This window comes from Salvelinus fontinalis, chromosome 11 (genome assembly GCF_029448725.1).
Source record: "Salvelinus fontinalis isolate EN_2023a chromosome 11, ASM2944872v1, whole genome shotgun sequence".
Classification (NCBI taxonomy): domain Eukaryota; kingdom Metazoa; phylum Chordata; class Actinopteri; order Salmoniformes; family Salmonidae; genus Salvelinus; species Salvelinus fontinalis.
Genome location: NC_074675.1, coordinates 30,024,451 through 30,046,171, shown reverse-complemented (window position 1 = coordinate 30,046,171; position 21,721 = coordinate 30,024,451). Strand labels below are relative to the sequence as shown.

At 43.9% G+C, this 21,721-nt stretch overlaps 1 protein-coding gene across 1 annotated transcript; it reads right to left on the bottom strand.

Annotated features, from left to right (window-relative positions):
- Positions 1-878: 878 nt before the first annotated feature.
- On the bottom strand, positions 879-20,386 carry LOC129865484 (matrix metalloproteinase-14-like). The gene is made up of 11 exons (XM_055938324.1): positions 20,217-20,386; positions 19,871-19,970; positions 8,125-8,273; positions 7,720-7,842; positions 7,110-7,417; positions 6,373-6,534; positions 5,697-5,833; positions 3,894-4,032; positions 3,572-3,722; positions 3,279-3,394; positions 879-2,786 (listed from the first exon to the last, which is right to left on the bottom strand). The coding sequence occupies exons 2-11, from the start codon at positions 19,964-19,966 to the stop codon at positions 2,464-2,466; spliced, it is 1,704 nt and encodes a 567-aa protein (XP_055794299.1). The 5' UTR covers positions 19,967-19,970; positions 20,217-20,386; the 3' UTR covers positions 879-2,463.
- Positions 20,387-21,721: the final 1,335 nt, after the last annotated feature.

Sequence of the window (21,721 nt, the reverse complement as noted above, 5' to 3'; positions counted from 1 at the left end):
TGAGGGGATGTGAGGAGAGGGGATGTGAGGAGGGATGTGAGGAGAGGGGATGTGATGAGATGTGAGGAGTAGGGATGTGAGGAGAGGAGATGTAAGGAGAGGGGATGTGATGTGGGGGGATGTGACGAGAGGGAAAAGGAAAACAGAGCCTAGATTCTTGTGGTGAGTGGGGCAGTGGTTTCTGTTAAACCTCATAAATAGATCAACGGGTGAGAGAGAGAGAGGGAGGGAGTGGGTTAGAAATCGGGGTGAGATAGAGGGGGAGGGAGGAGTGGCAGTAAGTTAAGGCAGTTTCTTAGGATTTTTTTTCTGAAACCTATAAAATAATTTCAGCTTTACTGGACACCTCACTTTTAATTTAGCACACTCTTTCTTTCTTTCTTTCTTTCTTTCTTTCTTTCTTTCTTTCTTTCTTTCTTTCTTTCTCTCTCTCTCTCTCTCTCTCTCTCTCTCTTTTGCTTGTTTGGGGCTGGAGGCTCCGATGTTTTAAGAATTCCAGATGTAGTTAACAGAACTCAGTTCTCAGAAAACTGCACTCAGAAAAACGTGATCATTCCATCACTTTTTCCATTTCTCATTTCCCTGGGCCAAGTCCAAAACAACCTCCCAGCTTCAACTAGGCTCTCCTCTCCTCCACTCCACCCATGACCCCTGGTGAGCTGTAAACAATAGCTGGTTAACAACAAGTTGGAATGCACAGAACCAGAGAAGCAGCTCTTCATTCTGTTGTTTGCTCAGCATTCCTAGTCCTATTTGAGTAGTGGTGAGGCCAGCTGCTATTTGTTAGTCAGTCCGAAGGCCATTCTCTTCCCCAGTGTTTGTGTGTGTTACGATAACATAAAATGACTACCAAAAAGTAAGGCATGACTCATTTTAGAAAATATTTTTTCTTTAATTTTAACTCATGAAATGCAAAAAGGTGAAACAGGAAAAACAATCTAATTCCCTTTTTTTTATTGATATCATTATCATTATAAATATCATTACCGTTATCATTGTTATTACTAAAACAATTCTACTTCCTTTTTCAATTTGTGTAATACTTAAAAACATTAAGCATCATCAGAATTGCTTATAAATAGTTTTGTTTGATTGTTCTTATATGCCAAACAAGCAATGGGAAAAGTAGTGTTTCAAAAAAGGAAACACTTTCAAAGTCGCCCAAGTCCACCACTCAAATGTGAAATTTGGGAGCCATTTTGATGATCTTTGCCACGTTATTGTCTCTGTCCAGCAGGACTCGAAATGACAATGTACAAAAACAACAAACACCATTTACTGTACGACTACACCTGGAGAACAACAACAACAATAATAATAACCATAGTCATAATAATAACAACATTTATAACAACGATAGTAACAAAAACATAACAAACACGATAATACATTAGTATTTGGAATGGGTGACGTAATGAAACTTCACTGCCTTTCCATGGAGTAATATTGAAACTGACTTTATTGTTGAGCCACTGGCTTTATTGTTGAGCCAAAATGGCTACTTTAATTCCATCCAACTTTGACTGCTTACTGAGACCAGGCTCTGTACCAAGGGCCTGTGCGATTTCAGATACATTTGTAAACTGGGTGGGGAAGCTCCTTTTTCTTAGGATACAAACAGTCTTTGACCCTCTATGACAAGACCTTAGCCTTTCTCACTATGAGGGGCGTACAATATACAACACCTTCACATCTACCCCTTTATCATCTCATTAGGAGGGTCGCATGCTCCATGCTCCTCGCAATACAACCACAACTATAAGACCATGCTGCTAGCTTGAGCACAGTGAGAGACTGGGGTTAGTATCGTCTCTCAGTGGTAGGAGATACGGAAGAGAGAGCTGTTTGTTTGTGTTCGGCCCTGGATTTCATCATTAGAGCGAAACCAAAAAATGAAATACGCAAAGTAGCTGTATAAAAGGTTTAAAATGTAATTCAGGCAGCAGTTCAGCTGGAGTCGTCAACTAGGTGGGATGGAGATTTTAGGAGAGGAAGAAGGAGAACGGATAGAATGGAGGGTGGGACACATGGAGACGTGATAGTAGATTTATTGCAGGTGGGGTGTCGACCACACGGAACGTTGATCACGATCATCATCTAATAATTCCCTTCCTCTGTGTTTTGTGCAGGGGCCTGTTCCTAATTTCAAACTCGCAGAGCTGTACATGTAAATAGATAACATATATTTGTCTTTCCTGATTGACTCTCTTTCCTCCCTCCTCCCTGTCCCTCTCCTTCTTTCTCGACTTCTGGGCCGTATACAAACCAACCAACCAACCAACCAACCAAACCCCATGTCCAACAGCCCTTCCATTACCCCTTCTCTTTTAAAACCCCAACTCCTTTCAGCCTACTTTACTCACCCTCACCCTCCCAAACCCCTTTTTCTTCCAATCTTTCAATTCATTCCGTCGCTCTCTCTCTTTCTGTCCCTCTGCATTCTTCATTCGGTTCAGTTCGTCTCTAGACCTTGTCCAGTAGAGATCTCTGGCAGTAGAGGAGACGTCGTGGCGTCCCGTACTTCCTGAAGAACAGCAGGGCTCCCAGAGTGAGGACCACGCAGATCAATAGGAGGAGAGGGATCACCACGGCCGCCGCCGTGGCCCCGCCTTCTCCCTCCTCCACCTCGATGATGATCACTTCCTCCTCGCCATCCCGCTTCTTAGGCTCCTCCCCCGCGCAGCCCATCCATTCGCTGAGCACCGATTTGGGGTAGCCCGACTCCACCCTCATGTGCTGGTTGTTGAACTTCCAGTACTTGTTGGCTTTGTAGAAGTAGGTGTAGGCTGGAGAGAATGTTAGAAAAGAGAGAGGGAGGATGAAAGGTCCGATATAAATCTAATTAGAAACTGGGTGGTTCGAGCCCTGAATGCTGATTGGCTGACAGCCATGGCATATCAAACTGTATACCACGGGTACGAAATAAACCTCCTGTAACTACATTGGTAACCAGTTTATAATAGCAATAAGGCACCTCGGGGGCTTGTGATTATTGGCCAAAATACCACGGCAATATACCACGGCTGTGGCCAGACACTCCGCGTTGCTTTGTGCATACGATAAGCCTTAGCCGTGGTATATTGGCCATATACCACCCCCCCAGGCCGTTATTGCTTAATTATGATTACCTTCAGAAATTGCAGTGTGCTGCTGTGGTCTATGATAGCCTCCTCTATTATCACAATAGAACTGTCATTTCTATCCTTGTCGATTTATATAATGCTCAATGGCACTCCTAAAGAACATCCCCTTCAACAGGCACGCCTTGACACACTTACACCCTTCTTCGCTCATGATGGCAGCCTTAATGTTATCGGGGACACCCTGCCACGTGTTGATGGGTTTGGGGTAGTCTCTGTCCACAGTCTGGGACTCTTCATTGAAACGGTAATACCTGACAGACAGAGAGAGAGGCGGGTTACGGAGAGGGAAGGGAGAGAGGAAAAACAACCAAAAGAGAGGAAGAAAGAAGACGAGAGGGACGGATAGTGGACGAATCTGCTCTTCCAGATAGAAAGGTACACAGGAAGAAAAAGAAAGAACGGAATGAAGGATGAAAGACGAGACTCACTTGGTCCCTCTGAAGTAGTATGTCTGTCCGGTGGGGGTGTAGAAGAGGGCAGCGTCCAGCTTGTCTTTGGGCAGCCCTGTGCCCAGCTCCTTCAGAGTCTTAGGGTAACCCTGCTCCATACTGGACTCTGTGAATACCCAGTACTTGTCACCTGGAGGGAGGAAGAGGGAGGGGAGAGAAAATCTATAAGCACACAGATCTGAAAAGGATATACAAACAAAACAATGAACGACTACCAGTAACTACAATGGGCTTATCAATGACAATGCAAAACCATCATGCGAAAAACTGAAAAAGACATTGCCAATTGAAGTGAACCTACCCTTGAAAAATACAAATTTGCCATCGTTCCTCTCGTAGGCAGCGTTGATGTTTGGTGGCAGTCCCTTCCAGAAGTGACCGATGGGCATGGGGTAACCCTGGAGCACCTTGTTGTTCCGAACACGCCACAACCACTTATCCTTCACCAGAAAGACAGAGTGTTTACATAGTACAGTACATACACACACACATCGGTTCGGTAGTTGAGTGACTTGATGTGCCATTCAGTCCTTCTCAGTGGGTGTACAGTGCATTCGGAAAGTTTTCAGACCCCTTGACTTTTTCCACATTTTGTTACGTTACAGCCTTATTCTAAAGTGTATAAAATATTTTTTCCCCCCCACCAATCTACACACAATACCCCATAATGACAAAGTGAAAAAAGGTTATTTGAAATGTTAGCATAAAAACAGAAATAGCTTATTTACATAAGTATTCAGACCCTTTGCTATGAGACTCGAAATTGAGCTCAGGTTCATCCCGTTTCCATTGATCATCCTTGAGATGTTTCTACAACTTGATTTGGAAAGGCGCACACCTGTCTATATAAGGTCCCACAGTTGACAGTGCATGTCAGAGCAAAAACCAAACCATGAGGTTGAAGGAATTGTCCGTAGAGCTCCAAGACAGGATTGTGTCGAGACACAGAAATGGGGAATTGTACCAAAACATTTCTGCAGTATTGAAGGTCCCTAGGAACACAGTGGCCTCCATCATTCTTAAATGGAAGAAGTTTGGAACCACCAAGACACTTCCTAGAGCTGGCCGCCCAGCCAAACTGAGTCAGGGAGATGACCGAGAACCCGATGGTCACTCTGACAGAGCTCCAGAGTTCCTCTGTGGCGATGGGACAACCTTCCAGAAGGACAAACATATCTGCAGCACTCCACCAATCAGGCCTTTATGGTAGAGTGGCCTGACAGAAGCAACTCCTCAGTAAAAGGCACATAACAGCCCCCTTGGAGTTTGCCAAAAGGCACCTAAAGACTCTCAGACCATGAGAAGCAAGATTCTCTGGTCTCATGAAACCAAGATCGAACTCTTTGGCCTGAATGCCAAGCGTCACGTCTGGAGGAAACCTGGCACCATTCCTACGGTGAAGCATGGTGGTGGCAGCATCATGCTGTGGGATGTTTTTCAGCGGCAGGGACTGGGAGACTAGTCAGGATCCAGGGAAGATGAACGGCGCAAAGTACAGAGAGATTGTTAATGAAAATCTGCTCCAGGGCGCACAGGACCTCAGCCTGGGGTAAAGGTTCACCTTCCAACAGGACAACGACCTAAGCACACAGCCAAGACAACGCAGGAGTGGCTTCGGGACAAGTCTCTGAATGTCCGTGAGTGGCCCAGCCAGAGCCCAGACTTCAGATCTCTGGAGTGACATGAAAATAGCTGTGCAGCAACGCTCCCCATCCAACCTGACAGCAAGAATCTGCGGAGAAGAATGGGATAAACTTCCCAAATACAGGTGTGCCAAGCTTGTAGCGTCCTACCCAAGAAGACTTGAGGCTGTAATCGCTGCCAAAAGTGGTTCAACAAAGTAAAAGGTCTGAATACTTATGTCAATGTGATATTTCAGTTTTCGCTTTGTCATTATCGGCTATTGTGTTTGATTGATGAGGGAAAAAAATCACATTTGAATCAATTTTAGAATAATGCTGTAACGTAACAAAATGTGGAAAAAGTCAAGAGGTCTGAATATTTTCCGAATGCACTATATGCCAATACGTGTGTATTTCTGCGCCATGTGTTTCAGTGTGGTTATGTGTTCGTCTATGTAGTAGTTTATGTGTTCCATATTTACCTTAAAGACAAACATCTCCCCCCTGAGGATGGCGATGGTGTCGAAGTGTCCCTCGCAGACATCTGGTCCGTGTCCGGGGTGGTCTGGTGTGGAGGGTCTGGTGGGGCGGGGGGGAGGAGGGGGAGCTCCGGACGACCCTGTGGTCGGACACGTTCAAGACAAAATGAGGAAAGACGATAACCCGAGGTGGACTTGAGAGAGAACGAGTGAGAACTGAGTTGACAAAATGAATGTGAAGTCCTTCTTTCTGTGAACTAGATAAGAACTTCCTGCCCTTTTAGGATTCCTGAATAATTACAAAGAGACAGTTCGTATTAAATATTGCTGTAACATTCCAGGAACATTGCTAGAACTTTCTAAGAACATTGCTACCACATTTCATGAAACCACACTCTTAGAAATAAAGGTGCTATCTAGAACCTAAAAGGGTTCTTCGGCTGTTCCCCTGGGTGAACCCTTTGAAGAACCCTTTTTGGTTCCAGTTAGAACCCTTTTGTTCCAGGTAGAACCCTTTTGAGTTCCATGTAGAACTCTTTCCACAGAGGGTTCTACATGGAACCCAAAATAGTTATACTTGGAACCAAAAAGTATTCAACCTGGAATAGAAAAGTGTTCTCCTATGGGGACAGCTGAAGAACCCTTTCGGAACCCTTTTTATAAGAGTGTAGGAGTTTACCATAGATTGCCTGGATGCCTCGGCGATCGTCATCAGGCAGCTGGAAGTTCTCTGTGTCCATCCACTGGTAGAATGGAGCCATGATGGCAGACGGGTCGTTGGAGTGTTCTAGACCCAGGGCATGACCCAACTCATGGACCGCAACCAGGAACACATCATTACCTACAGAGGTAGAGAGAGAGAGTAGAGAGAGAGGAGGAAGAAGCAGGTGGGAAGAGGGAAAAGACCGTTTGAAAAGAGAGTAAAAGTAGCACGTTCACCAAACAAAGTACAGACACTGTGTAACTCAGACTGACTGAATTCCGACTTACAGACAACCCAGTGAAAAACACTCAGGTGTCTATTTTCACTCGCTCCCACTCCTTGTACCTCCTGTATAAGTCTCTACGCTTATTCTCTTCCCCCCCCTTTCGCTTCTCATCTCCTCTCTCCCCTGGTCTCGACCCTATTCCAGCCCTCACTCCTCTTTCTGATAATCTCTCACCTTCAGTGGAGGTTGGTGGGAGGAGCCATAGGAGGACGGGCTCATGGTACTGGCTGGAATGGGATAAACGGAACGGAGACAAACGTGGTTTTCATGTGTTTGGCACGTTCCATCTGTTCTGTTCCAGCCATTACAATGAGCCCATCCTCCTATAGCTCCTTCCACCAGCCTTCCCTGCTCACCTGCTCCCTCTTCCTCCCCCTCTCCCTCACTTTCCTCTTCCCCCCTCCGCCCCATTTCCCTTGTCTCTTACCCCCTTGGTCGACGTAGCCGGTAGTCCAGGGCTCGGCATTGTCAAAGTGCGTGTCACCCCCGATCCCGTTCCCGGGGAAGTACGCGTGGGCCAGGAAGCCGCCCTCGCCATCGAACGGCGTGCTGTCGCCGTGGAAACCCTCGGAGAACGAGAGCATGATGTCAGCGTACTTGTCGACCTTGTCCCTGATGTGGCTGTAAGGGATCTCTCGGAAGCGGAGAGGGATGGCGGCCTCCCACACCTTAAACGCCCGGCGGATAGCCTCGTACGTGGCGTGTTCCCCAATCTTAGGGGTGTAGTTCTGTATGCTAGGTGAGGGAAAGGAAGGAAATAGCAGATTTGACGTTTTAAAGAATAAATATATAATAATATCTTCTGAAATGTGTATTGGTTGTGTTTGTTCGATGCAATCTCAATATGATTCCATTTTGATTGATTAATATTCCTTAAGAACTGTAGGAGATCTAACAAGTTCCTTGAGATAAATATTTGATTTATACTGTATGTGTAATTCTTATATGTGAAAAGTGAACTTTAAAGACTGAAGAGGACGTTAGACTCACTGCGTACATATTAGCTGTGTCGTAGTACTAAAGCTGTGTAGTCTTACCTGAAAGTGACTTCTTGTTTGTCCCACTTCAGCCCCTGTACGGCGTATCTCTTCCTCCTCAGGTTGCTCTTCAGCTCAGATCCAAACTTGTCTGGTACGCCACAACGCGGCCGCTTCATCGCCCTGGCAACAGCAAGACACACCTTTTTGTTACCTTTACCATGTTACAAACTGTACAATGTCTATACCTGAGTAAATCATTAGAGCTTATGAATGGGTCTCGTACCACATCCGGGGTAATGACATCGCTTAAAGTGGGTTAGCTGTTCTGTATTCAACTCTGAGACTGCAATTCTCACGGGCACTTTAAAAACAGCCAACAGCATGAACCTTTAGCAATAAGTTATGCGCATAACGCTTCAATATTTGCATTCTTTGACTTTGTCTCGGTCACTCAGGACTCACTGTAGGGTGTTGGTGTCCATAGATCCGGTGACGGTGAGGCCGTAGAACTTCTGCATGGCTGTGATGGCCGTATTGATGGACTTGGGGGAGCGGATAGCCTGGGCTCGGACGTCCCCTGGAGGCAGGTAGCCATACTGCTGAAGCCATACCTGGGATAGAAAGAGGAGAGAGGGGAGGGTAGAGACAGTTAGACCCTGGACAATTCAATGTCTTTGAAGATAATGGTAGAAAAGGACACACACACACACACACACAGACACAGATACACACACATCTCTCTCTCTCCCCTCATTCCTCTCTCTCTCGTTCTCTCTGGATTTTCCCACCATTTCCATCAGCCAGAAACAACACAGAAACTGACCCAGGATGTCATTGTAAAGAATGTTTTGTGTGTACATGTGTGTCAATATCTGTGGGTGTGCCTGTTTGCCTACTTACAGTGCTTGTCTGAACGTGCGTGTGTGTATGTGTGTGAGGGTGACAGAGAGAGATTGAAAGAGAAAGAACGAGAGAGGGAGAGAGATCTGGGTGGGTGGATGGGAGTTTAGTCTCCAGTGTTTGAATAAACCGATGCAAAGCTGACATTGAACCAAAACCGTGTTGTAGCCAGGAACACACACTCCCTTCCTTACAACAGCAAACAGACAGAGATTGGTCACACACACACACACACACACACACACACACACACACACACACACACACACACACACACACACACACACACACACACACACACACACACACACACACACACACACACAAACACACACTGAATTATACAAAAAAATTGTTTTATTGCAAGAGTTACTTCAGTGTAATTCCATTTATACACATTAAAAACTTGCTCCTTAGCTTATGCTGGGCATTTCGAAAGGAAACTGTGACTTTGTTGTGGGATTGTAAGGAGAAATGAGGGAAGAGAATCAAGCCGAATAAATCACAGTAGAACCATAACACTGATGTCATCTCATCCCCAGAACTTCATCTATTCTCTCAGTCAGAACCACGGGGGCTCATAGAAAATAGACGTGTGCTTTCTAGACCCTACATGCCTATGTAGAGGGAGAGAGGAGTGACATCTATACTAACAACATCTATGATTCATTTGACAATTTAGTGATTCAGCAGAGGCTCTTATCTTTTCCCCCAGTGGGCATCAAACCCACAACCGTGCTCTACTAACTGAGCCACACGGGACCGCATCTGAGGAGTGGTAGTGAGGCTTTTAACCAGGTGAGATCATACTTAACCAGATGAAATATAGCTTAGCGACTATCCTGCGCCACTCCCAGAACGTTGTAAGAAGGTTGTATGCAAAGTAACCGTAGGACGACCACCCTCTCACCAAGATGTAAGAAACATATGGTTCTCAGAACGTTATGCGCTAGCTGGGTACGGCGTTTCAGTCAAATGTCTGACCGAGTAGTGCTAAACTTTCACCTGTCTCGCTCTCAAATACAAGAGCAGTCATGCGGAGCTGCTTAAGCCTCTGGCCTTAGTCTAAAGTTACAGAGAGAGAGAGAGAGAGAGAAAAAGAGAGAGAGAGCGAGAGAGAGAGAGAGAGAGAGAGAGAGAGAGAGAGAGAGAGAGAGAGAGAGAGAGAGAGAGAGAGAGAGAGAGAGAGAGAGAGAGAGAGACACTCAGACAAACATCAACCTAATGGAGATGATTCATTCTAGTCCGATGTAATGTTATCAAACATCATGGACAAGTTTGTTCATGTGTGTGGGTGAGAGACAAGATGAGTGTGTGTGTGTGCGTGCACTTGTGTGTGTGCTGCACAGACATGCAGTCAGTGAGTGTCTCAATCTTTTCCACAAATTCAGTCAGTGGAATTACAGAGAATTCTTCTGTAATCCCAGAAAAACCCCAACCCTCTCTCTAATTTACTCCATCTCTCTCTAACTTAGTCCATCTCTCTCTAACTTATTCCATCTCTCTCTAACTTATTCCATCTCTCTCTAACTTACTCCATCTCTCTCTAACTTATTCCATCTCTCTCTAACTTACTCCATCTCTCTCTAACTTATTCCATCTCTCTCTAACTTATTCCATCTCTCTCTAACTTATTCCATCTCTCTCTAACTTATTCCATCTCTCTCTAACTTATTCCATCTCTCTCTAACTTACTCCATCTCTCTCTAACTTATTCAATCTCTCTCTAACTTACTCCATCTCTCTCTAACTTACTCCATCTCTCTCTAACTCCTTTTCTCTTCAAACCCCCACCCATGTGTGTCTATGTAATAGTATACATTTTACAGTTAGTTGGGTGAATATAGTCAGCCTTCCTCTTTCCTAGAATGTCTCTCTCTCTCACGTCGTTTTAGATGAGAGGTCTTTTTTTAATATAGAGAAGAGTTGAATTTAAATGAGGGAGGAAAAAGAGAGGAGTGTAAGAGAGTAAGAGTGAGGAAATGGCTGGCTTGTACCTGGGCAGAGATATTACCACACACAGCCACAGCAGACAGGGTGAAAAACAAGGTTCAATTATAGGCTGCAGAGTGAGGTAAACTCTCCCTTTGCTCATGTCAGTACTGCAACCAGCCCCCTCTTTCAGCAAGACCTACACACTGTATCAATCCATCTGGTCCCCACCTCCAACAACCTCTCTCCATGTCTGTATATCTAACTCCCTCCAAGCGCCCTCTCTCTCTCCATCCCCCCCCCCCCCCCCCCCCCCTCTCTCCATCTCTCTATCTGACTGCTCCTAGTGTGTGCTGTGGCTCCACTGTGGTGACGCGTCTGGCTCTGTGAAAACACTCTCAGCTCAGTCAGGATGAAAAGTTCCCCCCCACACCGAGAAGACTCTCTCTCTTCTCGCTCTCCTTCTCTCGCTCTCTATCTTGGTCTCCTCTCTCCCCCACGTGTCCCCCACCCTCTGCTCTCTCCTCTCTCTGCTCTACCCCCTCTCTCTTTCTATCTCCCAAAGCCTCACATCCCCTCTGACAACGCCAGCTATCCCATCATGCAACTCTCCTCTGGAACTCCCAGCAGTTCCAGTCTAAGGTTCTATTTAGTAGGACTTCTACGTCGCTTATTGCCAGTTTCGGGGTAACTACAAACCCATGTGTGTGTGGTCATAGCCTCGGTCATGTGACTGCGATTTTAGTAAACAGACGCAAGTCCCTATGAGTTACGCAATTTGCAGCGATTCATATATTCTAAGGAAATGCATTTCAACAAAGACGGGCTGTGTAACCTGCAAAATAAAATTATGAGTAGATGGATGACAAATATAGATCCGGTCCAACATTAGTAACATCTGTCATTCATTTCAACCAGCAGATAGTGATGCAGATGTGACTAATAATATCATCATATGATATGACAGTCAGATCAGGTGCCACTATTGGTCAGACACTCATGAAAGTATTAGACACCCTGAGGATAAAGTAGCCTGATAATATACTAGTACCTACTGTATACTACCTACTGTATAGTACCTACTGTATACTACCAGGGATGTGAAACTTTGATGGGGGTGCCCCGCCCCCTATTTTTTGTTGTTGCAGTTTTTCTGCTAATTTCCTGCAATTCTACAAAACGTTCCATAAGGTGGAGGCAAATGTTTGCCGTTTTTAATATGATAACTGATGATCAATGGGCCCAAGCCCAGTTGGTAATTCAACCATGCTTACTGCAAGTTTAAATAGCTGGCCGCTAGACTAACTTACCAATATATACCATAAGGTATTTAGCAAGAAGCAATTCTTCCAAGCGTGCAGATACTGCAGATATTTGCGTTTCAAGCAAACGGAAAAGAGCTGTCTTTCAGCCCTCTCAGTCCACATGTCTTTTATAGTGGATCTGGTTTTCTTTAGGCAGAGGAATTAGTGGTATCTTTTCCCGACTCTCTTTTTTAATAGTTCACTGATGCTGAGAGAGAGAAGGGCGGGAGAGAAGAAAAAAAACGGAGAAAAGGAAAATAAAACGTTAATTGGGATTGACTTATGGAACGACAATGAAGGAAAGTGAGAAAGAAATGGGGGATAAAGATGTAAATTTAAAAAAATAAAAATAAATAAGAAAAGGGTCAGAAAATAGGGGACAGGAGTATTAAAGTTGAATTTTATATTGAGGGAGACGGAGTAGACTGAGTCAGTTGTTCCCCTTCAGGCGGTGCCAACGGAAAAAACAGACACCAGAGTTTGGTCGTAAGCGGCTCAGTCTGAGAGACACATTAGCCTCCCTGGCCTCCTAGTGTGGCGTCCCACATCTCTGACCCATTTCAACCTGAACCAGCGCTACACGCTAATGCTAACTAACTAATGCTAACTAAAGTACTTTTACTGTATTTACACGCTTAATACAATGTAAAATAGCTGAGTTCTAGGCTAAAGGAGCATACATTTATAACATAATAATACACTTGGCTAGTCTTAGGCCTACCCCTCAAGTGGCCAAGTATGGCCAAGTCAACACTGGACGCTAGCTTGCACATGGCTCCAATCTACACAATTAATTTGAACGATTCACCGATACACATCGGTCCCTGATTAAATCGTTTAAGATATGAGTGCATAGGCCGGGGGGCCCTAAACCGATCATGCATCGGTAAGAAAATCCATTCAAACATTACGAATCGGCGGTTTACAATTCTTTCTACCTTCCCGAAAATACCTCTCATCTTTTGTGACAACTGCGTCCTCTCCTACAGGGTTGAACTAAGCATGTAATTATGTTGACAGTCATTGATCTACAAGTCACTTTGCATACCAAACAACCCCAGGCAATATCAGTAATCTAGTCAAACTGCTTGATGTGCGCAGTTTGCTACATGCTGATCGGGGCTTACATTGGATTTGATTTTGATTGTTCAGGTTCACCATCGGCAAAGGTTTTGGTAGTTTTGCTTGAAACAATCAGTATATGTGGTCATTTTTAGACATACAGGATACAGTTGATATTTTCATTACGAGGACAGCAAATCATTTTTGCTACCTGCACTGCATGGTTGAACATCTTCGACCTGCACTGCACGGTCAAACATCTTCTACCTGCACTGCATGGTCGAACATCTTCTACCTGCACTGCATGGTCAAACATCTTCTACCTGCACTGCACTGTCGAACATCTTCTACCTGCACTGCACGGTCAAACATCTTCTACCTGCACTGCATGGTCAAACATCTTCTACCTGCACTGCACTGTCGAACATCTTCTACCTGCACTGAACGGTCGAACATCTTCTACCTGCACTGCAGGGTCAAACATCTTCTACCTGCACTGAACGGTCGAACATCTTCTACCTGCACTGCAGGGTCAAACATCTTCTACCTGCACTGCACTGTCGAACATCTTCTACCTGCACTGCACGGTCGAACATCTTCTACCTGCACTGCACGGTCGAACATCTTCTACCTGCACTGCAGGGTCAAACATCTTCTACCTGCACTGCACGGTCAAACATCTTCTACCTGCACTGCACGGTCGAACATCTTCTACCTGCACTGCATGGTTGAACATCTTCGACCTGCACTGCACGGTCGAACATCTTCTACCTGCACTGCACGGTCGAACATCTTCTACCTGCACAGCATGGTCAAACTTTTGCTGCCTGCACTGCACGGTCGAACATCTTCTACCTGCACTGCACGGTCGAACATCTTCTACCTGCACTGCACGGTCGAACATCTTCTACCTGCACTGCACGGTCAAACATCTTCTACCTGCACTGCATGGTCAAACATCTTCTACTTGCACTGCACGGTCAAACAACTTCTACCTGCACTGCACGGTCAAACATCTTCTACCTGCACAGCATGGTCGAACTTTTGCTACCTGCACTGCATGGTCAAAGCAGGATAAGATGAGAAACTCACTCTGAGTCCATCAACTTCCAAACAGTCTAAACCTGTGGTTCCCAAACTTTTTATTGTCCCGTACCCCTTCAAACATTCAACCTCCAGCTGCGTACCCCCTCTAGCACCAGGGTCAGCGCACTCTCAAATGTTGTTTTTTGCCATCCCTGTAAGCCTGCCACACAAACACTATACGATACATTTATTAAACATAAGAATGAGTGTGAGTTTTTGTCACAACCCGGCTCGTGGGAAGTGACAAAGAGCTCTTATAGGACCAGGGCACAAATAATAATAATAATCAATCATTTTGCTCTTTATTTAGCCATCTTACATATAAAACCTTATCTGTTCATCACAAACTGTGAATAACTCACCACAGGTTAATGAGAAGGGTGAGCTTGAAAGGATGCACATAACTCTGCAATGTTGGGTTGTATTGGAGAGTCTCAGTTTTTTCCCACACACAGTCTGTGCCTGTATTTAGTTTTCATGCTAGTGAGGGCCGAGAATCCGGTCTCACATAGGTACGTGGTTGCAAAGGGCATCAGTGTCTTAACAGCGCGATTTGCCAAGGCAGGATACTCTGAGCACAGTCCAATCCAGAAATCTGGCAGTGGCTTCTGATTAAATTCCATTTTCACAGAACCGCTTGTTGCAATTTCGATAAGGCTCTCTTGTTCAGATATCGGTAAGTGGACTAACGAATCCAGCTATTTGTGTCATCTGTTTTGAGAAAGTACCTGCATAAATGTGCACCCAACTCACTCAGTTGCTTCGCTATATCACATTTGACATTGTCCGTAAACTTGAGTTCATTTGCACACAAAAAACAATACAATAATGGAAAGACCTGTGTGTTGTCCTTGTTAATGCAGAAAGAGAAGAGCTCCAACTTCTTAATCAATTTTGTCCCGCACATTGAATATAGTTGCGAAGAGTCCCTGTAATCCTAGATTAGGATGATTCACCCAGATAGGCCAGTTGTGTGAGAAACTCATCATCATGCAAACTGTCAGACAAGTGAAAATGATGGTCAGTGAAGAAAACTTTAAGCTCGTCTCTCAATTTAAAAAAAATGTGTCAATACTTTGCCCCTTGATAACCAGCGCACTTCTGTATGTTGTAAAAGCGTTACATGGTCACTGCCCATATCATTGCATAATGCAGAAAATACACGAGAGTTCAGGGGCCTTGCTTTAACAAAGTTAACCATTTTCACTGTAGTGTCCAAAACGTCTTTCAAGCAGTCAGGCATTCCCTTGGCAGCAAGAGCCTCTCGGTGGATGCTGCAGTGTACCCAAGTGGCGTCGGGAGCAACAGCTTGCACGCGCGTTGTCTCCCTGTCACGGCTTTTGCGCCATCAGTACAGATACAAACACATCTTGACCACCAAAGTCCATTTGATGTCACAAAGCAGCCCAGTACTTTAGAAATATCCTCTCCTGTTGTCCTGGTTTTCAGTGGTTTGCAGAAGAGGATGTCTTCCTTAATTGACCCCCCATAAATGTAACAGACATATATCAGCTGTGCCAGGACCACCACGTCTGTTGACTCATCCAGCTGTAACGCATAGAATTCTCTGGCTTGTATGCGAAGCAGTAATTGTTTCAAAACATATCCTGCCATGTCACTGATGAGTCATGAAACTGTTGTTTGATGAAAAACTCCTGTGGATTATTTCTCAAATTGGCATGTTTGTTTCTAAATGTCTGCACAAGAGTGAAGGTTTCGAGTTGTGAGATTGTACTTTTGCACATATAACACACTGTGGCTGAGGAAAGGCACTACTCCCAATATAAGTAAACACCAAATCAATGTAATTCTCATCATATTTGCGCCTCTTCGATGGTCCAACGTCCCTGTCTGTTGTTCGGTGCTTTCCTGGGTAAAGGGGCAGTAGCTCTTCAGCTGCATCAAATTCACAACTGTCAGTGTTCATGCTAGCTGGGCTAACAGCAAATGTAGAATTACTGATGCTAGCATTGGATGTGCTCGTGGAAGCAGAACAACTTGTGTCGTCGACAGGTGCAGGTGTAGTACTGCTGGTAGTAGCAGTAGAGCTGGTATGTGTCTCTATGGACGCGGGCCTTACTTTTTTAACCATTTATCCATTTCTGAGCAAACAGAGTGAGCAGCAGCTACGTTTGGCTACATACGGACCGTTAGGGGAATTCCTGCGAGAGAGTAACGATTAATGTGATTGGATGTTAATTATTTGACTAGGATGCCTGTATTTGACATTGTGTTGTTATTTCGTTGAACACTAGACGGTTTCATTTTATTTTTGGCAGTGAAACGAGGCTACCCAGGCGAGACAAAAAACCTCACTCAAATGTATAGCCCCGTTGGAAAATATAAATGGAGTTTGAAAATGTGAAGAAAAAAATGAAATAATAATTAAAATATTTTTTTTACATAAAAATCAATTATTTGGCGTACCCCCGACGGCATTGCAGGTACCGCTGGGGGTACGCGTACCCCAATTTGGGAGTACCTGGACTAAACCATTTGATTATGAGACGGGGGTTACACAAAGTTGTGCTATATATTCATTGGCTATGTCATAGCTATTTTTTAAAGATAAATATTGATACATTACCAGCTCTAACACTTTTAATCTGCACAAATTAATTATTGGGTGATGGGGGGGTGGTAGATTCTCAGTTTCCGTTATGGCTCAGCTCAGGTGCCTATACACCACATAGACATAATTTACACACATACACACACACCCACACGCACACACACACACACACACACACGCACACGCACACGCACACACAAAAGTCAGCTCAGACAGATCCAGCTCAGAGGCCCTGCTCATGAGCTCCATCAGCAACAGATTATAATTTATAATGGAAAATGACTGTGTTTATGCATCGAATCGCTTCGCATCGATTCATACCGAATCGCTTCAAACTAAAACATATTGTTCCTGTATCATATTGGAGCCCATGTGTATAGATACATATCGAATCGTCTTGAAAGGGAAAGTTGCACATCCCTTAATCATCTGGGCCACGAAGGCTAAATTCTATGTCTACTGTTATACAAATAATGGGTTCTAGGATGAAAACTGCCGGGATAGCACTTGAGGGGAATGGATAAACACACCATCTCTCCATAGACATCCATCGGTTGGTTTGTTTTCCCTGCGGCAGATAGATTAACTGAATATTTTCCTGCCCGAAAATGTTTAAGTGACAGTGAGCACTTGTAGAACAGCATGCGCCAGCACTTTTCCAACAGGGTGCTTCAACCATACAAAAACAACCCAGACAAACCATAGAAATATAATCAATAGAGCAGACATTCCCATTCAAGTGAATGCTCTGTGATGGGTGGTTCGGCAACAATATTGAATATACCGATCATAGAAATAGAACTATTCATTCTATTTCTATGGTACCCACACTGTCCATTTTTTTAAATGTATTTAACCTTTATTTAACTAGGCAAGTCAGTTAAGAACAAATTCTTATTTACAATGACTGTCTAGGAACAGTGGGTTAACTGCCTTGTTCAGGGGCAGAATTTTTACCTTGTCAGCTCGGGGATTCAATCTAGCAACCTTTCGGTTACTGGCTCAACACTCTAACCACTAGGCTACCTTCCGCCCCAAATTACTGCGGTCTGAGAATGTATCCCGTTCTAGTATTTCTATTTCTATGGGCCCAACCCATTTTGGGAATGGACCCCTGGCATGATCTCTTCCCTGTGATCCCGAGACATGCTAGTCACCTTGCCTCCAGATGTCTGCTGTTATCGTGTTTGAAAAAAACTTCAAGGACTTTCAGATTCAGACACATGTTGCGGAGATCTGTGAAATGGATCCTCTTATTTTCATTCCTTTCCACTTCCATTGGCTAAGATTAAAGTCCAACCAGCAATTTTATAAAAGTGAGACAAGGTGTTTTTGTAAATAAAAGTTAATAAAATTAAATAAAAGGAGGGTTTTGTCTTGGATTTATAGTATGTGCACAAAGTAATGTATATATATAGAGTAAAGAGATATTTTGTGATGTATAGCTCTTTTTGTTACTATCCCATTTCAAAAAGCGCAGCTCGATCTTAAGAGAAGCCTATGACTGTGAATATTTGCTAAGACATTCTCCTCACTCATCACAGCTTTAAGTTAAATTGTAGGCTTAGCCTCCCTGGCCTATCAAGTTGGACTCCGCGGGCAGTGACTTAATACTAAATCACTAAAAAGGAATGTCCGAAAATTCTACTCCTACTCAGTTCTGTGCTTTCATACCGTAAATCGGAATTTGTCAGCATAAAATCAACATCCCATCCTCTCATCTCAACCCTATCCATTATTTAGCCTATTCGTCACTCTCGTGCTCTGTTCTTTTATCCCTCCCACACAACAGACATCGTATTCATCATAGGTTACCGTTACATACAGTGTACTACACACAGGTGATTTAAACCAGAAACCGTTAATTAGTGATAATCCCATCTTCCATCATGGCTGCTATGGGCAGAGTAGGTCAAAGTTTCCCTCAACTGCTGTTCCAGGGTCAGATAATTCCATCTTGCTTATGGCATTCCTTGGGATTTGGGGTTGGGTAATCTGCCTACTCCTGTAGGAATATGGGTAAATTTGATGGGCCTTCGGGTGGCATTATGGGTAGGATTTGGAATGGGTAAACTGAGCCTCGATCTGTCATGGACCCAGCATCAACATCTGCAGTCTTATTGTGACACTGTGCATGCTTTATTACCGTCTCAGTGTTGTGTGTGCAGTTATTACACTATTATCACAGGGTTATAGATGTTGCATTGATTGGTCCACTAAACTGTGGCCTCGTAAATGGACAGTCTCGCAGGCATTTCTAACTGACAGTGCAACCAGTGGTTGACCATGTCTCGCTGACTGCATAAAGCATAGGGTGCCATTTCGGACGTCCATCATGTCTGGCTGACTCAGACACCAGCTGTTTGTGGTCACTGAGTCAGGACCTGAGTTCCTCCAAGCATCCTGTCTTTCTTAATAAGAACAACCTCTAGGTGTAGGCCAGGGAGGGCCAGCACTGAAAAGACTAGGAGAAATGCATGAGCACCATTGGATACCTTTGACTTGGCGATTGGCTATTGCAGTCATGGCTAATGTTGGTTATTCTTGATGGTTTGGGATGTATCTAAAAGCGCACTGGGATGGGTAGATAGAGAGATCTGGAATTCCTGAAGAACAGATCTAGAATTACCCCAGGCCAGAGGCATCATGTCACCTAATCATTTTGAAATGACACCATGACACAATATAGTGTGACAAAATATAGTGTTTGTGTAGGCTATACTTTAGTAGTGTCCCACCAGTTACAATGGGTATGATGCCTCTGTTGCTCCAGACAGTCTTCATGTCCAGTTTGCTAAAAGAGAGAACAGCTTCCTCTCCAGTCTCCAGTCTCTCTCTACCATAACTCAGTACAGATGAAAACCATTACCCCCCCCCGCCCGCCCGCCCCCTCCCCCCACACACACACACACACACACACCACAGCCCCCAGTTTCTTAGAACAAAGCAGCTGACTTGAATTTTCACAACTCTGTACTCCCCCAACGTTTTTAATCCTCCTCACTTCTTTTTCTTTTAAACCACAAAATCAGAGTCATGTAATTTTTCTGACTATTATTTGCATTTTCATCTCTTTTTCAGATTCTACTGAAATGTTCACTGGTTTTAACCTTGCCTTTCAATTGCCCTCAATTTAAAGATCATGCCACCCCATCATAAGACCAAGAGAAAGAAAATAGTGCCAATTATGAAGACTGGTACAGAAAGTGTAGACACTATTGGCAATAACACATAGTAGTTGATATATACTCCCACCCTTCTCGTATAAACCTTAAGCAATGTCTGCCTTATTATACTTTTAAATAGTTTTTAAATAGTTTCTGAGTTTATGCATGTTGTCATAATGATTTACCTCTGCCTTTACTTCGTTTTCCGTTGAAACAACTCCAAAGAACAGTCCGCACGTCAGCGTCAGGAGCTGGATCACCTTCTCAAGCCGGGGTAACATTCCTCTATATGTGCGAGTTACCAAAAAAAAGAGGATAGAGAACCTCACAATGGGATTGCTTCTATTGGTTTCCCACGTTATTAATTATAATCCGTCGTGATGATCTTTAAAAACCAAAATAATATGCCACTAATCTGCCCTCATCGATACTTTCTTGCCACACTTCAAACTCTACACAACAAATCCTTTGTGGTAGCAAAAATCATAAATACATGTAAAAAAATATATATATATATATATATAATCTTACAAATCTGTTCAAAAACTCAAATCCAGAAGTTGGTGGAAAAAATCGCTGCAATCTCAGCGCTTCATAGTTTCTCTCTCTTTTGTCCCCCCAAATTATTTTCTTTATTTCCCTCTATTTTGACATCGCTCTCTGACGTGTGGACGTGGTTGTGCTAGCTAGTCGGAACTAGGAAACTCGGAAATGTCCGACTTGCTGATTCGTTGAACGCGACACGTGTATAAATACAACCAGTTAGCAAATCTGACATTTCCGATAGCAGTAGAACGCGATAAGAGTTCTTCAACAGACAATATAAGTAGATAGTTAGAATGATAGAGAGACTTTAGCTATTTGCACATAGTTACACCACTGCATATAGCCATAACATTACATTTGAAATGTCTCTATTCCTTTTTGTAATTTTTACTATACATATTTGATTGTTTATTTAAGTTTTATTAAAAAAAAAAAAGTTTAACCTTTATTTAACTAGGCAAGTCAGTTAAGAACAAATTCTTATTTACATTGACGGCCTACACGCTGGGCCAATTGTGCACCGCATGAATTGTGATGAATGAATTGAATTGTGATGAATTGTGATTCATTCTAGGGTTGTGATACTTTTCTATGGCAATGTAAACATATGTTCCCATGCCAATAAAGGCCATTGAATTTAATTGAGAGAGAGAGAGTTCCTCCATCTCCATCCAATCCATCCAATCCACCTTTCCAGAAACAAGTCTCTCACTGTTGCCACTTGTTATAAACCACCTTCTGCCCCCAGCTGTGCCCTGGATACCATATGTGAATTGCCCCCCATCTATCTTCAGAGCTCATACTGTTAGGTGACCTAAACTGGGACATGCTTAACACCCCGGCCGTCCTACAATCTAAGCTAGATGCCATCAATCTCACACAAATTATCAATAAACCTACCAGGTACAACCCCAAATCCGTAAACACAGGCAACCTCATAGATATCATCCTGACCAACCTGCCCTCTAAATACACCTCTGCTTTCTTCAACCAGGATCTCAGCGACCTCTGCCTCATTGCCTGCGCCCATAATGGGTCTGCGGTCAAATGACCACCCCTCATCACTGTCAAATGCTCCCTAACACACTTCAGCGAGCAGGCCTTTCTAATCAACCTGGCCCGGGTATCCTGGAAGGATATTGACCTCATTCCGTCAGTAGAGGATGCTTGGTTATTCTTTAAAAGTGCTTTCCTCACCATCTTAAATAAGCATGCCCCATTCAAAAAATCTAGAACCAAGAACAGATATAGCCCTTGGTTCACTCCAGACCTGACTGCCCTTGACCAGCACAAAAACCTCCTGTGGCGTACTGCATTAGCATCGAATAGCAACTTTTCAGCACAAACTCCAAAAAGTTCTGGGACACTGTGAAGTCCATCGAGAATAATTTGCTTTTTTGTTTTTACATTTACTGATAATTAAAAAATATTATTTCAATTATCTCTTAAATAATGGGAAGAGGGGTTTGTTCTCCGCCCACTTCATTTCC

What these genes read in the sequence shown, in the direction of transcription:
- LOC129865484 (XM_055938324.1), bottom strand. Translation starts at nt 19,966, where the DNA reads ATGTTACCCCGGCTTGAGAAGGTGATCCAGCTCCTGACGCTGACGTGC. An exon ending in TACTACTTCAGAGGGACCAA is followed by an intron (nt 3,395 to 3,571) that starts GTGAGTCTCGTC and finishes TCTGTCTGTCAG; the next exon opens with GTATTACCGTTTCAATGAAG. An exon ending in CATCATGAGCGAAGAAGGGT is followed by an intron (nt 2,787 to 3,278) that starts GTAAGTGTGTCA and finishes CATTCTCTCCAG; the next exon opens with CCTACACCTACTTCTACAAA.